Below are 17,893 nucleotides of genomic sequence, written 5' to 3' on the forward strand. Positions count from 1 at the left end.
AATCAAGTATGACATCTTGAAATCCAGAAACAATTATAAAATGTGGCTGTTAAAGTTTAAATAATGTCAAATCTATTTTATTTATGCAAATTCAAACCAAACGATCAAAGTAGCACTAACCTCTGCCATGGCAACAACATCTGAAACCCCCGAAGATGCTGGAGGACCTACAAGCATGTGATCCTCCACAACTCCATCTAAAGCAGTACAAATGGGTTGAGAGCCAGTAGCGAGGGCAGCTGCAGAGCCACAGTCACTGTTGAAGCTGATGATGCTTACTGGACGACCAGCCAAGCCTTCATTCTCAATGAGAGCAGTAATGTCAAGGTCCTCCTCACCTCCAGTAACCACAGTGTACACCAGTTCATCATCCCCAAGTACAAGAGGTCCAAGTGTTACTGCAGATGCTGCTGAACCTGAGACTCCTGGAAGAAAATATAAAGATAGAAAAAAGCAAAAGTTTATTTCTCAGTTCTTCATGGTCTTTATGTATATGCCGATCAGTTAAAAAAAAAGAAAAGTGGAAAAGAGTCATTCAGTTACGATACAGTGTTATTCTAGGAAATGCTGGGTCCCTACATTCATGTGGACATAACCTTCAGACCCATGACTCCTGCAGACCAAGCACACCTCACATGCAAATATCCATCCCTGATGGCAGTAGCTACCTGCTGCACTGAGAGTTTGAAAAACTCCCTTTGGTCTCCAGAGCTCCACATTCAATCAAGCATTTGAGGGATGCTCCAGAAGTAAACTGATCCTTGAAACCTCTCTGACACAACTCACAATAATCAAGAGATCTCCCGCCAACAATCCAGTTCCAGACACTTTAGAACAACCCCTGAGTCTTAACAGGTTACAGCTGTTTCAACATTTCTGCATGTGGTTTTGATAGAGCGCCTTATTGTCATTAAAACTGCAAGGATTACCCACAATGTACTTTCTCACCACTTTTCCTCGTGTTAAAACAAGCTGTGTTTACTGGAACTTACCATCCTTGCTATCCAACGGTATTGGTGGTACATCATCATCGCAGAGCGTCTCAGCTGAGCCCAGGCTGGCAGATAACGATGGAGTTGGCTCACGGACTTGTGGGCTCATCCCTGCAGGAGAACTCCTGGACAGCAGGGACTCTGTGGAGGAACGACCACTGTCTGCAGCCAAACTGTCTGTAGAATCAGAAACATCTGGCATTGTAATTTATTTTGTTTTCCAAGTGCAGGGAAATTGGCATCACGCTGAGAAGACAAGTTCAAACCAGTGATTATTATGCAGATAAACTGTGTCATACACAGGTGACTCAGCATGTGTCTTTTATGCATCCAGCATATATAAAACAGCAGTAACATTACCCGGGAAGAATTCACCGTTAATGAACGGGGAGATGCACATAAGAACAAATGTTTCTCATCATGATGCTTGAAACATGTCATCAAATGTTTCAAGTATCAGTTGCAAATTGCTTACTGATTTTTCTCAACTCGCCAGTATTTGTAAGACTTCTTGCATTTAAAACGAAAAAAAATTTTTTTTTCCAATATTCTTCTAGTCTTTATCTCAGGTCTTTATCCAAATGGATGCAACATTAAATGGAGGGAACAAATTCACTTTTTTAGTGAAATTGGAGCACTATACAAAAATTATTTTTGTAATCTTAAAAGAAACTCATATACACCCTAAAGGATACCCTAGAACTGACCAGCCAAGAATTCACTGTAGCTTATTTCTGATATTTCTACTTGAAGTAGATGAGTATGATGGGTGGTGACAGGTAGTTGTAATGAAATGTTACTATTTAACCTAAAAAAATCACATTTTTAAAGGAAAATTTAGATTTAAACTGAAACTTAAACTGAGATAAGAAAATAAAAAGACAAAGGAGTGAAATGGAAAAGTAAAAAGAATTAAATGTAATATCCATATATAGCATATATATGTATACATTTAAAAAAAAAAATTAACACAGTTCTAAAGCGTAACTGTGTAAAAGAAAGAAAAGCATACTGTCTGACGTCAAAGCATCCGGGGCCTGGCCTTCCTGAGTGTTTGAGGATACAGGCTGCATTGCTGGAATGACACCCTTTTGGGTATACACTTTGCACCGCTGGGATGGGGATGATGGAGGCCTGAGAAGGAAGATAAAAATGAATTAGATTGCGCAAACTGAATTTTTGGCGCTGAACATTTACATATCAGAGCACTTGAGAGTTCTAGTACATAGCTTTATTTAACACTTTCCAAGTTTTGCTCAAAACAAAATGAAGATTTTTGCCATCAGCACTATGCTTCACTGTATATTTGCTTCACCTGTACTCTGAGGTTTTGGTCAGGCTGGCAATTCCAAGACGTGGTGATCCTAGAGGTCGTGACTTCCCCTCACAATTGCCGCCCGCCACATTCAGATTCTCACGACTGCACAAATGAGAGACAGTAAAAGCAATAAATCATGAATTAAACATATAAACATATTTCCTAAAGGCTAAGGGTAACATATGAAAAAGAGTACTGAATCTAAACCACCTGGTCTTACCTGTCATGTAGGTGGGAGTTCTTGGCTCTGTGCAGTGGGTTAGAGGTGATGCTGCTGCTTCCTGTAATGCTTCTGGTACTCGTAACTGTTGGGCAGCCAGAACTCTGAGTCAAGCTGTGGATCATTGTCTGGGCCAGCTCAGCCTCCTCCACCACCTCCTTGATCTCCTGCAGCTGCTGGTCATTGGTCCTCCTCCTGGACACCTGCACAGCACCTCCTACATCACACGCAGGTTCTAGAAACAGAAGACCCAAAGGTGATTTACATGTTAACATACAGCACATGCAAAATATGAACGGAAGCATCATCATTATTCCTAAAAATAATTGAACCTGTTTTGGCTTCTGTATCCAACACAGCTGGAGGGGCTGGAGCAGGAGCAGCAGCTGGAACAGATGAAGATGGACATGCCTCTTGTTTGACCCCTTGTTTGATAGCTGGAGCCTCTTCAAAGGGAAACTTTGCCACCTGCAAAAATGAACAGAGCGATGGAGAACAGAAGAGTAACAGACTATCATCAAAGGGAAAATTCTGAAATTATGTCGCTTTTATTTCTAAATTACAGTACACCGTTAATCACAACTTCAGTGATGGTGGAAGAGAATAAAAAAGATCACTTGAGCTCCAAACAACCTGCGCTATTGCCGTGCAAATATTGGGGTTCTGTATAAATATTTTCACAATAAGGTAATTTGTGAAAAGTAATTTGAATGTGTTATATCCAAACACAAATGGAAATACACGAGTATTGAAAGGCACAGAAAATTGCCACCACAAACAGCAGCTGTAACAACAATAAAAAAGCCGGACACGCAATGAACAAAATGCTAAGTAGATACAAACAGAACGCTTCTTTTTCATCTGAATAAATTGACAAAAATAGCTATCAAGCTTTCAATAGACCCCCTATTACAGATCCCATCATACTATGTCATCCTATTTGTATCTAAGATTTTTATTTGCACAATCACAACAAAAAAAAGAGCAGAAGACAGTTCTTCACCTCCTCGCTGCCATCGATGCAGTCCAATCTCTCCTGCAGCTCAGCAAAGGTGTTGCACTTCAGGCATTCAGCTCCTTCCTCTGGGACAGGAGCCAGCGGCTGACCAAGTAGAGACTGAGAGGCTTGAGACAAAGGTTGTGAGGGGCCACTGGGCTGCTCGTCTGGCTGAGACTGCACCTGTTATAGAATTATTCTTCATCACAAATATTCTACTTAATAATGCTAAGTGTCTAATCTTTAAATGCACATATTTTCAAATTACCTTGTTCTGTGCCCCTGCTGCCTGATTTTGGCTTTGCTCTGAAGTTTTACCTCGAAGCAACGCAGGAATAATTGGTACAAATTCTGGGGGTCCCTCATTGTCCGTTAGCTCTCTGTCTGACACAGCTGCTCCATTCGGACCCACGTAGATGACTGTGTCGCATGACTGCTCGCTGCTGGAGTATTCGTCAGGGTCACTGGAGAGTCGCAGCAGCGGAAGGTCAGAGTCAGGGTCACCACGGTGATGGAAAGGTCGCAGGTGGGTCGGACGACGCATGCGACCCTCCTCGCAGGAGCTTTCTCCCCCAGAGGAGCTGGATGTGTATTGCTGAGAAGAGCCCAGATAATAAGGAAAGTGGAAGCAGAGAAGAGCGATGAGAGAGAAATGATTTCCTTTTGAGATTTGCAGAGTGAGATTGTCCTTTTTTTCTTTTCCTTTTAATTGACGGTTAGAGACCAGAAAGAAGGAGATGAGGGGATAACTAATATGGACCCAAGGCAGAAGATAAGAACTTCACTTCATTGCAGTTCAGTTTAACTTAATTCCTCCTATTTGTCTAGCATATTAGTAATAGAGTATCTTGTGGCTTGAAATGTCTTCTTTATTTTTAGAGCTGAAGCCCTCATTTTAACCTTTTTTCTTCTGCAGAACACTTTTGACATCTGTGAGCGTAAGAAGTCAATTTGTGTCAGCAGCAAACGGAGACAAGAAGGTAAAATATTTTGTATAACTAGTTTCAACTTCTATAAAAGATTTTCACCTAAACTCCAAAAATTAAAACACTGCAGTGCACTGTCAGGGCAATGTGTGTTTCAGCATAAAATGAACCGTCAAAAAAGTAATTTATGTTTGTTTAAGACATTATACCTGGCACTTTACTTGTCTATATCTGGATAGTTTTATTATTTTAATGAAGCACGAAGAATGAAATAAAACTCACCACTGTGACTTTAGTTTTCTTCTTTTTCATGCGGAGCACCCGGGAAGCAATCTGAATAGTGGAGAGGGTTTCTGAGAAATCTCTAGGTGAGGCAGAGATGTGAGCAATCATGGTGGTCCGGCAGTTCATGTTGCCTAGCGACTCCCTTAGCAACATGGTCAGCTTGCTGTCCCTGGTTACACATATACACCGAGACGTGAGCATTGAAGACATGTTGTAAATACACACAGTCACTTAAAGGTGTGACAAAACTGGTCGATTTTCTCACAAATGCCCACGTATGTTTTGGCTAAAGGGTATTAATAACTCTTCTGCAACATTAACACAACACAAGGCTAACATGAAATTTAAATGAAAAAAGTACTTATAATCATTAGTTATTTTTCCGATTATTAATGCAAAAAGAGACAAACAATTTGCTAATTAAAGCTCACAGTTCACCTATTTAATATTTATCCTCTGACCTGTAGCACTTTTTAATCCATCTTTTGGTGTAGGTTGTGCAGCTTTTGAGATATTTGCTAGATGCAGATAGTACTTATCTTTCAGTTATGAAACACTCAGTTGCATGATCTGGTGACTTCAAAGTATCTGCAAACTTTTTTGTGAGCAGTTTAATATAGGAACTATTTTCTTTCCCTCTTCACTCTCAGTACTTTTGTATGTCACTACTGCTTGATTGATTGATTGATTGATTGATTGATTGATTGATTGATTGATTGATTGATTGATTGATTGATTGATTGATTGATTGATTGATTGATTGATTGGTAATTTATTTCAACATGTGAACAATATACAAGTACATTTAGAAAAGAAATAAGAGAGAAAAAAAACTATACAAATTACATACAAAAAAACATTCTGATTAATTTACATGTTGAAAGGGAGTGGGAAGAAACTGCTTTCTGCTATAGTTTGTGTCCTTGTCTTTATATTCACTCTATTTGTTCTCTTCTGTTTTGCCCTCACACCTAACCAGTCTTGACAGATGTCTGACACTCTTTGAACCCTGTCTCTTCCTGTTAAAAGGGGGTTCTTCTTTCCCAATGTCACCAAGTGTTACTTATATCGCCTTGTTAGACTGATGGTTTTCAATGTGAAATTGTAGCATCTATTAAAAAATAAAACTGTCCGGACAGTTATCTATAATCTAATAACAAAAACGGCAGTCCTGTAACTTTGCAAAAATAAGTGCTTCTTGCTCTGAAAATGAGCCCAAAAGAGCTTCCAGTTCAAAAACTAGAGTTTGTGGACACACACCCTTAATGTTCAACTCCTGTCATACTGTGTCACATGTACATGCACGCTTCACTCTGGATAGCAATACAGTTGATGGGTGTAGTTTAGTGGAAAGAGATGAAGTCCTGCATGAAACTGCTCACAACAGAATTTTCTAATATCTCCAAGACAGTGCAGCTCATCACAAAACAATCTAGATGGATAAGCAGCACTCCAGACCAGTAGTAAAATATATACATTTGATTTTTGGGTGAACAGTCCCTTTAAAAGAGGCGCTCAGGGTATGATAAAGTCTAATATTGGGAGATGGTCTATGTCCCAGAGAGATTAAACGAGCAGATGGGAGAGTAAAACTAGGCTGTGTGTTTAAGAAAAGACTTTCTCCTGGGTGGGCTACTGCAATCATTCATAATGTTTGTGTGTGTGCTGAGGCCTGCAGGCTGACAGTGAGTACAGCTCCTCTGTGGCCCGATACCTCATGCTGCTGTCCCCCTTTTCTAAAAACACAGCCCGCAGTCAAGTCTTGCACACGTATGTGTACATTCACATGCGTGTATGTACACAACAGTGTACATACGCAAAGTACGTACACGCTCCTATCTGACCGCCTCCTCTTTTTCATTATTGCTTTCTTTTTTTCTTTTCTGATTTCTCAGTTTGCTGCCTCGGGCTTCAACAAATCCTCCAGTCTCTGTCTCTCTCTTTCGAGCTATCTCTGCATATCTTCCTGAGATTAATGTAGGTAAACTCATGACTCATGAAGTATTCATTTGGATCTTAATTCAAGTGCTGGGGATGTTGGATTGGGTCTTACCTATCAGCCTGTGCTAGATTTATTACAAGCTTTACCAGGCAGGAACATCGTATATGTAATATGACACTTTCTGTCATCTAAATTCCTGGATCACCACTGTTTCAGAAAATTCATATTAAGGCATTGAATAAGCAGCACTGTGGTACAGCTTTGCTCACAAATTTCTACTTAACTAAACTAATAAACTGAGAAAATCTAGAGTTCTAGTGTCAAAGAGATTTTGGCGAGAAGAGGAAAAAACTGCCCTTTGAGTGTCTTGATTGACAGAGAGACATGAGTGGGAAAGAGAAAACATTTTTTGGACAAGAAGTTGTGCAGCATCCACGATGAGGAAAGGGAATGTTTAGTAAATGTGTTAAGGGTCTTTGCAAGAGCATATTGTGATTGAAACATGGGTCTTTCAAGCATGTTGACTGCTGAATCGTGCCGAGACGCTTGGATTCTTACAGAAGGCAGTGCTGGTTGAACAGTCTGACTCTTTTTGTGAACTGGGAAGCTACAAAGTCCAAAAGTGTACTGATAAATGGTAGATTCACTGGTTACCTAGCAACAGTACTGGAACAGGACTGGGATTATAAAAACAGGATGGGACCCTATCCTGGAAGCAGTGAAGCATTGCAAGACAGGCTCAGCAACTGTGATGAAAGAAAATGAGCAGCCGGACTTTAAGCGTGTTTCGTTTGAGTCGAATATTTTCCCCTCAAAGGAAACAGCCTGCTATATGATTGCTTTGGTTTCTAGGGATGAGAAAGGTGATAGGAAATTCAGCTGATCAATCAGTTTGGTTGTGGGTGAAATACACTCATCAGTCACAACATTAAAACTAGAGAGAGGTGAAGTAAATTATGTTCTTCTGGTGGACCTTGGGATTTGGTAGCAGCCTCCATTAGCAGGGCAATGCACCTAACCACGCCACTGAAACGGTTCAGGATCAGCAGATGGAAAGTGACAGAGTGTGCCGTAGATCCCAGTCTGATCAAGCATCAGAAGGTGGTGCCAGCTGGAACAACTCTACAGGGACCACTGCCAACATCCTGGTACCTGACACAACAGGACTATAGACTGTATAGAAAAGATGGATGTAGCTTCTGGATCTGAAGATTCTGGAGAAGTGCCTGAGGGCAATCAGGTGGGAATTCCTTTAGTTAAAGAAAAAAACACTCTATAAAGAAGTCTAGTCTGTAAATGGTCCTTTGGTTCCTTTGTCTGGGACCTTATTTGGGACTTTCTCAGACATCTAACATGATTTTCACTTTATTTTGTAAAGTGGTCTCCAAAAAATCCAGTGTTACTGACTACCTTATGAGTGTGTTTGCTCATCACGTCCACTTTCAAAGGGTCAATCGGACGAGGGTGAAAACCCTCAGCTCAAGGTTTTAACTCTCTAACTAATTAGTGACGTCACAATGTCTGTGTTCGTCCTTTATATACAGTTTATGCACAAGACACCATTATTTTACCTTATAAATAAATACCTTCATTATATTTTTAATATATATCCTCCACAAGCCCAACTTCAACAGTCTTAGTTCAATCAAAAAAACTCTTACTTCCTGGATTTATAAAAATGTGTCAGTAACACAGCATGGATTGTTAAAAACCAGTCAAATCCCATCACACTCCAAAAGTGTCTGAGTCACCAATGCCAAATCAGAGTCAGCAAAGCTGTGCTTAGAGCTTCAATGCTAAGTAGCAGGTTGTTTTGCAATGTAAATGCAAAAGCTTGTGATTAAATTAACCCAGCATGAGCACAGAGCTACACAGCCTTGAGCAGAGTGGAAGAGCAGAAGGGAAGCAGAGAGAAATTAGAAAAAAGGAGGGCATTTACAGTTTCACATCCCGTATTCTTACTGCCAGAGCAGGACTATGCATCACTTTAGCTGTTATGATTTCTTTTCCCCTGGTTCAAGTATTTTTATTTTCAAACAATTTCTTCTGGCTAGAGTTACTGGCTCCATCATCTTTGCCTTTTCCTCTCTCCTTTGCTGTCATTGGCAGTCAGTTAACCAACAAAATGAATGTGATGAATATGTAACACCAGCTGCTGTTGTTTATGACAGTAAATCCCCCAAACCTGAAGCAACTTATGAAATCTGCTACTATCCTTTCCTTTTTACCTCTCACATCAACATCCTGCTTTCCACCTCAGCCTACCGTTCACTCTTCTCAACAGTTTAGTTCACCAGTTTCTGAATTTATCTTTATTCTCCTCTTAAATTTATGCATTAATTAGTCATACTCCCACTCACGCACACCCACCCATAAACACAAACACACACACCCACACGAACGTACTTATATGGGATGTGTTTGCTTCCATTGACCAGGGCCAGAATCACATTGCCGAGTGCAGACAGCGAAAGGCACAGAGGAGCCGAGCTGGGTGAAGAGTTCTCCCTGCTTTTCCCACCTCCTCCTCCTCCGAGTACTTTAACATCACAGCTGCCCAGGTCCAGCAGGTGGAGGCGACTGCGACCTCCTGACACTAGCAGAAGAGAAAAGATGGCTCAAGATTGAAGGACAACTTAGAGTTGTTAATACAGTATACTGCATCTGTAAGAAATCTATATTAACAGTGACAGTAATAATATGAAGATAAACGTTTCCTAACATCAAACAAATCTTAATATTTGACAAAGATAACCCAAATAAATGCAAAATGTAGTTTTTGAAGGATTATTTAATTTATAAAGTAGAAGAAAAACTATGCAGACCTACCTGGCCCTATTTAAAGTTAGTAAGTATATAAAGTAATTGCCTTCTTGTTAAATCATGAATTAACGGTGATTAACCGCATTTTTGGAAAAGCTGAGCTCAGTTTCTTAGCCACACTCTGGCCAGATTACTTTCTGTTGAATTAAGCAATTACAGAATATGAAGAACATGAAAAGGTTACATGAAAAAAGGCTACAAAATCAACACATGATGCTACAATTTAAAGAAATTCAAGAACAGACGAGAAACTAAGTCACTAACATCTATCAGTCTGGAAAGGGTTAAAAAGGCATTCTTGCGGCTCTGGGACTTCAGTGAACCATAGTGAGAGCTATTATCCACAAATGGAGGAAACTTGGAACAGTGGTGAACTTTCACTGAGGTGGCTGACCTACTAAAATTACTCCAAGATTGCATTGATAACCCAACCAGAAGGTCACAAAATAACACAGAACAACACCTAAAGAACTGCAGGCCTCACTTAGCTCATTTAAGGTCAGTGTTCATGATTCAACAATAAGAAAGAGACTGGGCAAAAATGGCATCCATGGGAGAAAACCACTGCTGACCAATAAAGACATGACTTTCACTTTTTACAAGGTTTACATCCCATTAGATCTGACATAAAACTGATATAGTACTTCATAAGAAGAACATACAATCAAACACGGTGGTGGTAGTGTGATGGTCGGGGGCTGCTTTGTAGCTTCTGGATGTGGATGACTTCGTAATTTGTGGAACAATAAATTCTGCTGTCTACAGGACAACCCTGAAGCTCATGCAGGCCAAAAACTGATGCAGGGTTATGCAGCAGGACAGTAATTTGAAACACTGCAAATCTCGATCTGAGTGGCTCAAAATAATTAAATGAAGGTTTAAAGGTTTAGGGGATAATCACCTTTTCACACAGGACCAGGTAGGTCTGGGTAACATTTCCCCTTAATAAATTAAATCATCGTTTTAAAACTGTATTTTTGCATTTACTTAGGTTATTGTTCTCTAATATTAAATGTGTTTGATTGAAAGAAACATGCAAGTGTAACAAATGTCATTACAGTTATCATTCTTAAGCATTCACATTTCTCTCATACATACACAGATGCACACACATTACAGTTTATTTCATACACACACTTGTGTGTAACATAAATGGCCATAATCAGACATAATTTGGTCAAACATCTCTCAGGCATAAATAAAACCACTCATATGCTATGTGATTTGTTATAAAGACCAAAAATAACTGTTGGAAATGACTTTGATTAATATATTAAGGGATCGTGCGTTCAGTAAAAGGTGCATGTGCATCTCTGTTGCTGCAGTTTATTTGTAGCAACCATAATAGGAAGCATTTAGATCGATCTGCATATTGATCTGTCCTTCATTGTTCACCCCTTACTTTGGTCTCCAGTGTTCCACAATTTATTCATAGCAAACAATATGTTTCTGTCTGCTTTTATCCTACTGTGATTATCATAGTCACAACAAACAACAACTATTTTCCTGCAAAGGTGAGCGCAGTAGAAGTAATCGTTAAATGTTGCTATTGAGACATTTAATTGTTGCACCAGTAATAACAGTTAGGAACATCGGGGTTTAAGCATGCACTACTTACTTCCTCCTTTTCCCGTCTTTTCCATGCGATACTGATATATGTGTAATGTAAAGAGCATATGTGAATTCCTGTGCTCTTCTTCAGTGGTGTTGGAGCGTTGGCTACTATGGCGAGCTGCTATGGCTGCATCCAGGAACCAGGCTGCCTTTTCTGGTGTTGGAGCACGGAGCTCAGACTGGTTCTGTAGCTGGAAGAGTTTGGGGAAGAAAATAAAGCATAAGAATATTGCACTTTTATAGACGTGATAAGGAAGCAACCGTGAGTAGCCAGAGGACAGGCAGTCAGACATGCCGAAAGATACCACTTCACCTTAGCTTGAGGGATTTGGTTTACCGAGGGAGAAGTGTTTAAACGCTGATAATATTGTGTACTGTGAGGATTCAGCGTGGCGGAAGACTGATTGGCATATTTTTAATAAATCATTTCTAATTTGTCTGCAGGTATGTGAGAAATAGAGGGAAGCAGACGTGAGTAATAGAGAGAGAGGAGGGAAGTGAGAGTGTGTGTGTGTGGTACTGCAGGATATCATTACTGATGAGATTATGTCAGATTAGTTAAGGATTACACAGATGTGTTTGTATCAGACCCTCTAATCCTATAAACATACAGTATGACTGAACACACACACACATATACGGCTGCTAAGCCATTGTCGCTCATTTGTTTTTGATGTTCTTTTTACATTGACACGTTACTGAGACTACTGCTGTGCAGATACCTGCAAAGGGTGTTAATAATAGTGATGTTCATTAGAATTTTATTTACATAAGTCTTTTGTTTTCTGAATCTTGGTTATTAAAGGTGTTTGTTTAGCTGCATGTAATTTTGAAAAGTCACTTAAAAAAACAAAAGTTTGAATAGACAATGAGCCTTTTGAGAGTTCTGGTTATTTTTCCAGTTTTGTTTGTGTCAAGTGTTTTTCTCTTGGCATCGTTTTCACAATCAGGTGAATGAATCATCCGACTGTTTCTGAGTCATCTCTTTAAAAATACCTCATTTTGGCATTGTTGGATAAAAACAGGATGCTGAACGATCAAAGTCCCTTTTTTCATTTGATGCACATCCACAGTACTGCCAGATGGACTCAAGAACCCCATCATCAATAACATCGCCCATATTCAAATGTATCCATATAAAACAATTTTTATGTTCATTTATCAGTTGTGGTTATTGAGCTTAATGTAAATGATACTAGATCATCTCCTCCAAGACGAGTGTCTGTGGGTTCACATGCAAGCCAAGACTGCAGAGAGCTGTTTGATGTGAAAACCCATTTATACAGAGTCTGAATCTGTAAGGTTTAAATCCACAGGTACAAGTGACATGAACCAGTTCCAAGGTAAGCCGTGATGTCTTTAATTGTGTGTTTGTGCATGTGTACCTGCATGCCACAAATGGGGTCCTCACACAGGTAGACCCCAGGTGACTGCCCATCCTGTAAGCTGCCTGTAGCCACTTCAGATAACAAGTCTTTAAGGTTCTCCTCTTTTCCCCAAACCTGCACAAAAGCACAGATTATTTCAACAACAGTAGCTTCCTCATTTTATTTTCTCAGTTTTCTTAACATCTGTCTAGGACTAAATCTGGCCAGAAGAATCTTAAATTAAAATTTTACTTCACTGAGAGAAGACAGATACTAAAGATAGTTGACAGCTACTGCCAGTGCTTTTTAGAGACTATCAGTGCCCTGATTTGTCAAATGTCTGCATCAGGATTTGCACTCGTTTTTTTCTGCAGGGAATGTTTCAAATTAAGGTTTCATTGCGATCACTGACCTCAACTGCAGAGACGCGGACGGAGAAGCGTGCACCAGTTTTCTCTTTTCGCTCATTGATGAGCTTAAACAACCAGGAAATGGCACAGGGGATTATACCCAGAGTCTGAAGAGAGTCATCGTGGCCGATCATCGTGTAAGATTTACCTGAATGAGAAAGCCAGAAAGACAATGGTGAACGGGAAATAAGCTGAAGATCTATCAAAAAGAACATCAACAGAAATAAGTGTGAATAGATGTGTGTGTGAAATGCACGTGTCTGTCCCTTTCAGTCACAAGATGATGATTATCCCTTTCCCACACCTGCTCCGGCTGTCAGAAGTTGGAGATCAAACACACACCTAAACAAAGCCATATGTCACACCTAACAATCACACCGGTGGGAACACTTGCACGAAAGACAGACGACATCAAAAGCCTGACTCCTGTGATGCAGCGCAGAGAAATGTGTCTGATTTGTTCCGAGAAAGGACGGAGGGGAAGTTGTCATCTACAATGTAATTTTACATTGTTCTGCACTCAGTGTTTCCTGGAGCATCTAGACTACTGTCAAAAATGATGATTTGTCCCAAAAATGTGATAAAAAATACAACAAAGAGAGTTGTATTAAGTATCCGAAAGCTGGTGCTGTTGTAGTAGTATTTATAATTCACAATGCTCAGTTTTCCAGATAAAACATAAAGAAAGCTTTTAAACACATGTTAAAGATTATATAAAATGTTGCCATCCGCTATGTTAAAGAGCTCTTTTAAAGCAACAGTGGGTCATTTACTTTGATTTATCAGATTTACCAGTTGATTTCTTTTCATTTAGCAGATCAGATGGATTCCCTGACTCATAACGGCTCTGTGTAGTACCACTAACATAACCACAGAGCACTTGAACAACCACCCTTTCTCTTTTTTGCCTTTAAAGCCTGTGTGCAAGTGACAAAGAACACATTAAAACACACATCTGTGGGAGTTTATATGTGGCTCTATAATGCGTCCTTCTGTTCTGACTACTGAAAACTGCAAATTGTACTCATATAGCTGCCTACTCCACTGACTTATCATAATGCGTTTGTATCCACGTATGTGCAGTTTATGCATATTTCTGTGAATTGGTCTCATCAGGTTAATATACCTTTGCTATCAGAGAGAAAGTGAATATGTGTGAGGGAACATGGCAGAGCTGTTTCAGGAGTTCAAAGACATCCACACACGAGCTTACGCAGACACGCGCATTCATCATTACTAAGGACGGACACTACTCTAATAACGATAGCAAAATCCATCACACATGACTCAAAGCAAGAGTATTCAATTCCTGAAGTTCATCCATTTGTTCAGGATCATTTAGACTTTTATTTAATTTTTCCTTTTTAATGAATTCCCTTTTGCTCACTGCAAAAATGTGCATGAGTGTGTAGTAGCTGGTCTGTGCCAGAATCCCCACATGTGTCTACAGCCAAGGGCCACAGAGCCGAAGGTAAATGCTCGTTGTGTTACTTTCCCCATTTTAATTAGTAAAAGGGTAATGCCATTATAATGCAGTCTCATTAAAATCCATGGCCTTAGGTGAGCTGGATCACAAAGAATTAACTCATCTGCTGCTACAGCAGCAGCCGTTTGAACATATACGAGTGAGGTCACGGCATTAATATAGCAGTAAAACTGATTGAGAAATTGATTTCAATCAAATAAAAGAGTTTGCAGTGTTATTAACATAATCAAACACCGGCAGCAGGATGTTAGCTTCAGTCTTAGCCATATTACACAGGATGAATCACAAGCATCATAAATCACGAGACAGTCTGTATTTTGCATGTCAATATTTGACAGCTGAATGAAAATATGTATTCATGTTAAAATGACAAACGTGGATCTAGACAAGCTGTCGTATGTGCACTGTGCACCATGTTGTTTCTGTCCTGGGAGTGTGACGATTACATGTGCATCTGTTTGATTGATCTGTCCTGGATCCTATTTCTGCTATCATTCTGTGCTGACTGTGTAAACCCTAGTGGTGGTTTTCACATTTTTTATGTGCATGATCTATTTTTAATGCTATTTCATTAGATAGGATATTGGGCCACCGGGAGTTGTGATGGACTGCTCAAAGATGTCCGTATAGTGACCATTCTTACATTCACCATAAACAAAAAGTGGTAAAATATGAAGAAGTAGAGTGTTGAATATATTTGTTTTGCAATGACATCTTGTATAGTCAGACCTATTCTGTCATGTGTTTAAGAAGAAAACAGGAAGTCAGCAGCTCATCATCTGAGTCACAACCTTTAGATCATGATGACGCTTCATCAAATTTGTATATACACTTGATTTTTTAAAGTCTCTCCAACTTTATTTTCTTAATTGAATTCCTACTAGCTTCCATTAAGTAGTTCCTGTGGTCCATATAAAGACATTGACAACACTGTTCACGCCATATTTGCAGCAAGGGAACCAATCAACCACCATCAATAGAAAAAAAAGACAAATTAAAAGTTATTGAAATATTTACTGTATTTTGCCATTTTAAAGAAAGCGATCGTTTGCCCATTCTCCACATCCTCACCAAGTTTTATGAAATTCAGCTGGGTAGTGTTTACATAATCTTGCTGACTGACTGTGGTTTGAGTTGAGCTGACTTTTTCTTCAGATTTGGCAAGATTTTGCTTCACAGCAACCAAACAGCGGTTTACATGTTGATCTTTGCACTGCAGCGCCAGTCGAAGTGTCACATCTCTGCTGTTGTCATGCTCTGCAGTTCAAGTAGACTTAGAAACTCAAGCTGAAGGCTCACAAACTGAGAAGGGGAAATGCTGCTTGTGTTTACAAGGACAAACACAGCAGCGGCTGACCCACAGTCGATGAAGCCTTATTCGTGTGTGTGTCTGCGTGTTTGTGGTGGGTCTTTGTTTGTCTCAGTGTATGTCTGGGATCAGACATGTTGCACAATGCAGTGAGGGGCCTTGACCCTTTTTAAGAGAACTTCTCTGACAACCAGCTTCAGAAGGATTAGAGGGAGAAAAGGACAGAAACACAGACAGAGCAGACCGAGAATGCTTTCAGCTTCAGCAGACACTAATCCTCTTCTTTCTCTCTCTGATAGATGAGGGCTAGTGGAGCGACGGCCAAGTGAAGAGCCGACACACCGATGGTCACACTCACTAAAGAAGACTCACGAGCCAAGCTCTGATTTTGTAGTTTTTGTGTGTGTGTGCGTGTGTGTGTGTGTGTGTGTGTGCGTGTGTGAGCGTTTTACCCAGTTTAGAGTGTCCAAAGCAGAAGACACAGCCATCTGCTCCGTTCACCACCGACTGAATGACCTCAGCAACTGTTCCTGCACACACTTCCGCCTAACGCAGGAAGACAGAGGAATAAACAGGGTCAAGTAAATCAGAAATACATTCAATTTTAGACAAACATTATTCACACTCGCGCTGGAGCTAGGATTCTGCTGTTTTGTTTTGATTTTTTAAACATCTGACTGTTGGTGTGGAGGAGATGACGGGCAACTTCCCTGTAATTGTCAGTATTACTGTGTTCTGGTTCTATAAATGTCTTAAAGAATCAGCATTTTCTTTTAAGCTTATCTCACTGGTTTATCCAGGGGAACACATCTCGCCTAGATTCATGCAAATGCATATACCGACCAAGCAGCGACCTCTGTGGCTCAAAAGTAAAGGTAATGTGCAAGTCAAAGACTTCTTTCAGATCATGTGTCTCAGTCCTACCTTATGCTTAGCATCCTCCTCTGTCACACCAACCAACTCTGCATGACCTCCTTCTCTACATCCATGTCACCTTTTTGGTCTTCCTCTTTTCCTCCTGCTTGGCAGCTCCATTTTTAACATCCTTTTTCCAAAATATCCACTATCCCTCTTCTGCCTGACTCTCTAACTTCTTCTCCAAAGCATCTGAGCTGTGCCTCCTCATTTTTAATCTCATCCATCTTAGTGAGTTCTGACTCCTGTCAGTTTGTTACTGCCACCGTCTCCAAACCATACATCATAGCGGGTCTCAGTGCCTTCTTGTAAAGCTTCCCTTTCACTCCTGCTGCTGTCATTCTGTCACAAATCACCCGATACTTGTCTTCATCCACTCCACTCTGCCTGCACTCTCTTCTTCACTCTCTTGTGCACTGTCCGTTTCTTTGGATCATTGATTCCAGGTGTTTAAACTTGTCCCCACTTACTACCTCTATTCTTTGCAACTTCACTGTTTTAGTCTCCAGACTTCTCTGTTAAATCCCCCAGCTCACATCCTCATTACACTGTTTGTGAAACTGTTGCTTTTTAGAGCATTTTAATGCAAAGATGTGACAAATAAAATAGCAGCTATGGTAGAGCCTGTCCAAGAAGCTCATAATCCAGTTTTTGAAAAGAAATTTCTGTATTTTATTAGTCTGTTACTAACAACAGTGTTTGTTTGCATTGCAACCGCACATTTTATCTACTAGCATGGTATCCATTTCTAAACAAAATTTAAGAAGAGCGTGAAGTTCATAATTTTGTTTTTATTTATAGTCATTTTACCAGACTTTGTCACATAAAATGTCTCTGACCTGTGATGCATCAGGAGGGAACGCTGCATCAAAAGTGAACATCTTTGGTGGGACCTGATTGGCTCCGGCCCTTTTCTGAGAGGCAGCACTTTGCGTCTGATTTGCTGATGGGTCCATGATGGTGATTTGTTTCTTCCTGGGATCCACTTTGAGAAAGGAACTGGACTCGGCTGCATCAGACTGAGACACCGGGCAAACTCTCACCATCACTTTCACCTGAGGGTAAGACAATAAGCGAAAACAGAGGTTGTTTTTTAGACAGGAGGCTAAAGGTAAATGCAGGATTATCAGTCAAAGCTTGATTCCCACCGTGCGTTTGGGAATCAGCTTGTTTGTTTGCAATTTTTCTGCAGCGGTGGATTTCTTTTGATCCAACAAAAACAAGAAAGTCAGCAGGGCACTCAGACAAACAGCAGTGTGAAAGTACATTGATACAGTCACACTTTCTGA

At 40.1% G+C, this 17,893-nt stretch overlaps 1 protein-coding gene across 1 annotated transcript in view; it reads right to left on the reverse strand.

Annotated features, from left to right (window-relative positions):
* kif26ba (kinesin family member 26Ba) overlaps window positions 1-17,893 on the reverse strand; it is a 45,429-nt gene that overhangs the window by 14,736 nt on the left and 12,800 nt on the right. The window contains exons 2-17 of the mRNA XM_005733403.1: window positions 17,444-17,659; window positions 16,142-16,235; window positions 12,897-13,042; window positions 12,503-12,619; window positions 11,122-11,308; window positions 9,087-9,276; window positions 4,736-4,907; window positions 3,796-4,122; window positions 3,534-3,710; window positions 2,863-2,998; window positions 2,531-2,765; window positions 2,308-2,412; window positions 2,005-2,126; window positions 993-1,169; window positions 339-425; window positions 121-197 (exon numbers count right to left, since the gene is read on the reverse strand). Coding sequence (XP_005733460.1) covers window positions 121-197; window positions 339-425; window positions 993-1,169; window positions 2,005-2,126; window positions 2,308-2,412; window positions 2,531-2,765; window positions 2,863-2,998; window positions 3,534-3,710; window positions 3,796-4,122; window positions 4,736-4,907; window positions 9,087-9,276; window positions 11,122-11,308; window positions 12,503-12,619; window positions 12,897-13,042; window positions 16,142-16,235; window positions 17,444-17,659 — 2,565 coding nt within the window. The remainder of the gene's footprint in view (window positions 1-120; window positions 198-338; window positions 426-992; window positions 1,170-2,004; window positions 2,127-2,307; window positions 2,413-2,530; window positions 2,766-2,862; window positions 2,999-3,533; window positions 3,711-3,795; window positions 4,123-4,735; window positions 4,908-9,086; window positions 9,277-11,121; window positions 11,309-12,502; window positions 12,620-12,896; window positions 13,043-16,141; window positions 16,236-17,443; window positions 17,660-17,893) is intronic.

The sequence above is a fragment of the Pundamilia nyererei genome, unplaced genomic scaffold (assembly GCF_000239375.1).
Source record: "Pundamilia nyererei isolate P.nyererei 1_Seehausen unplaced genomic scaffold, PunNye1.0 scaffold00051, whole genome shotgun sequence".
Classification (NCBI taxonomy): domain Eukaryota; kingdom Metazoa; phylum Chordata; class Actinopteri; order Cichliformes; family Cichlidae; genus Pundamilia; species Pundamilia nyererei.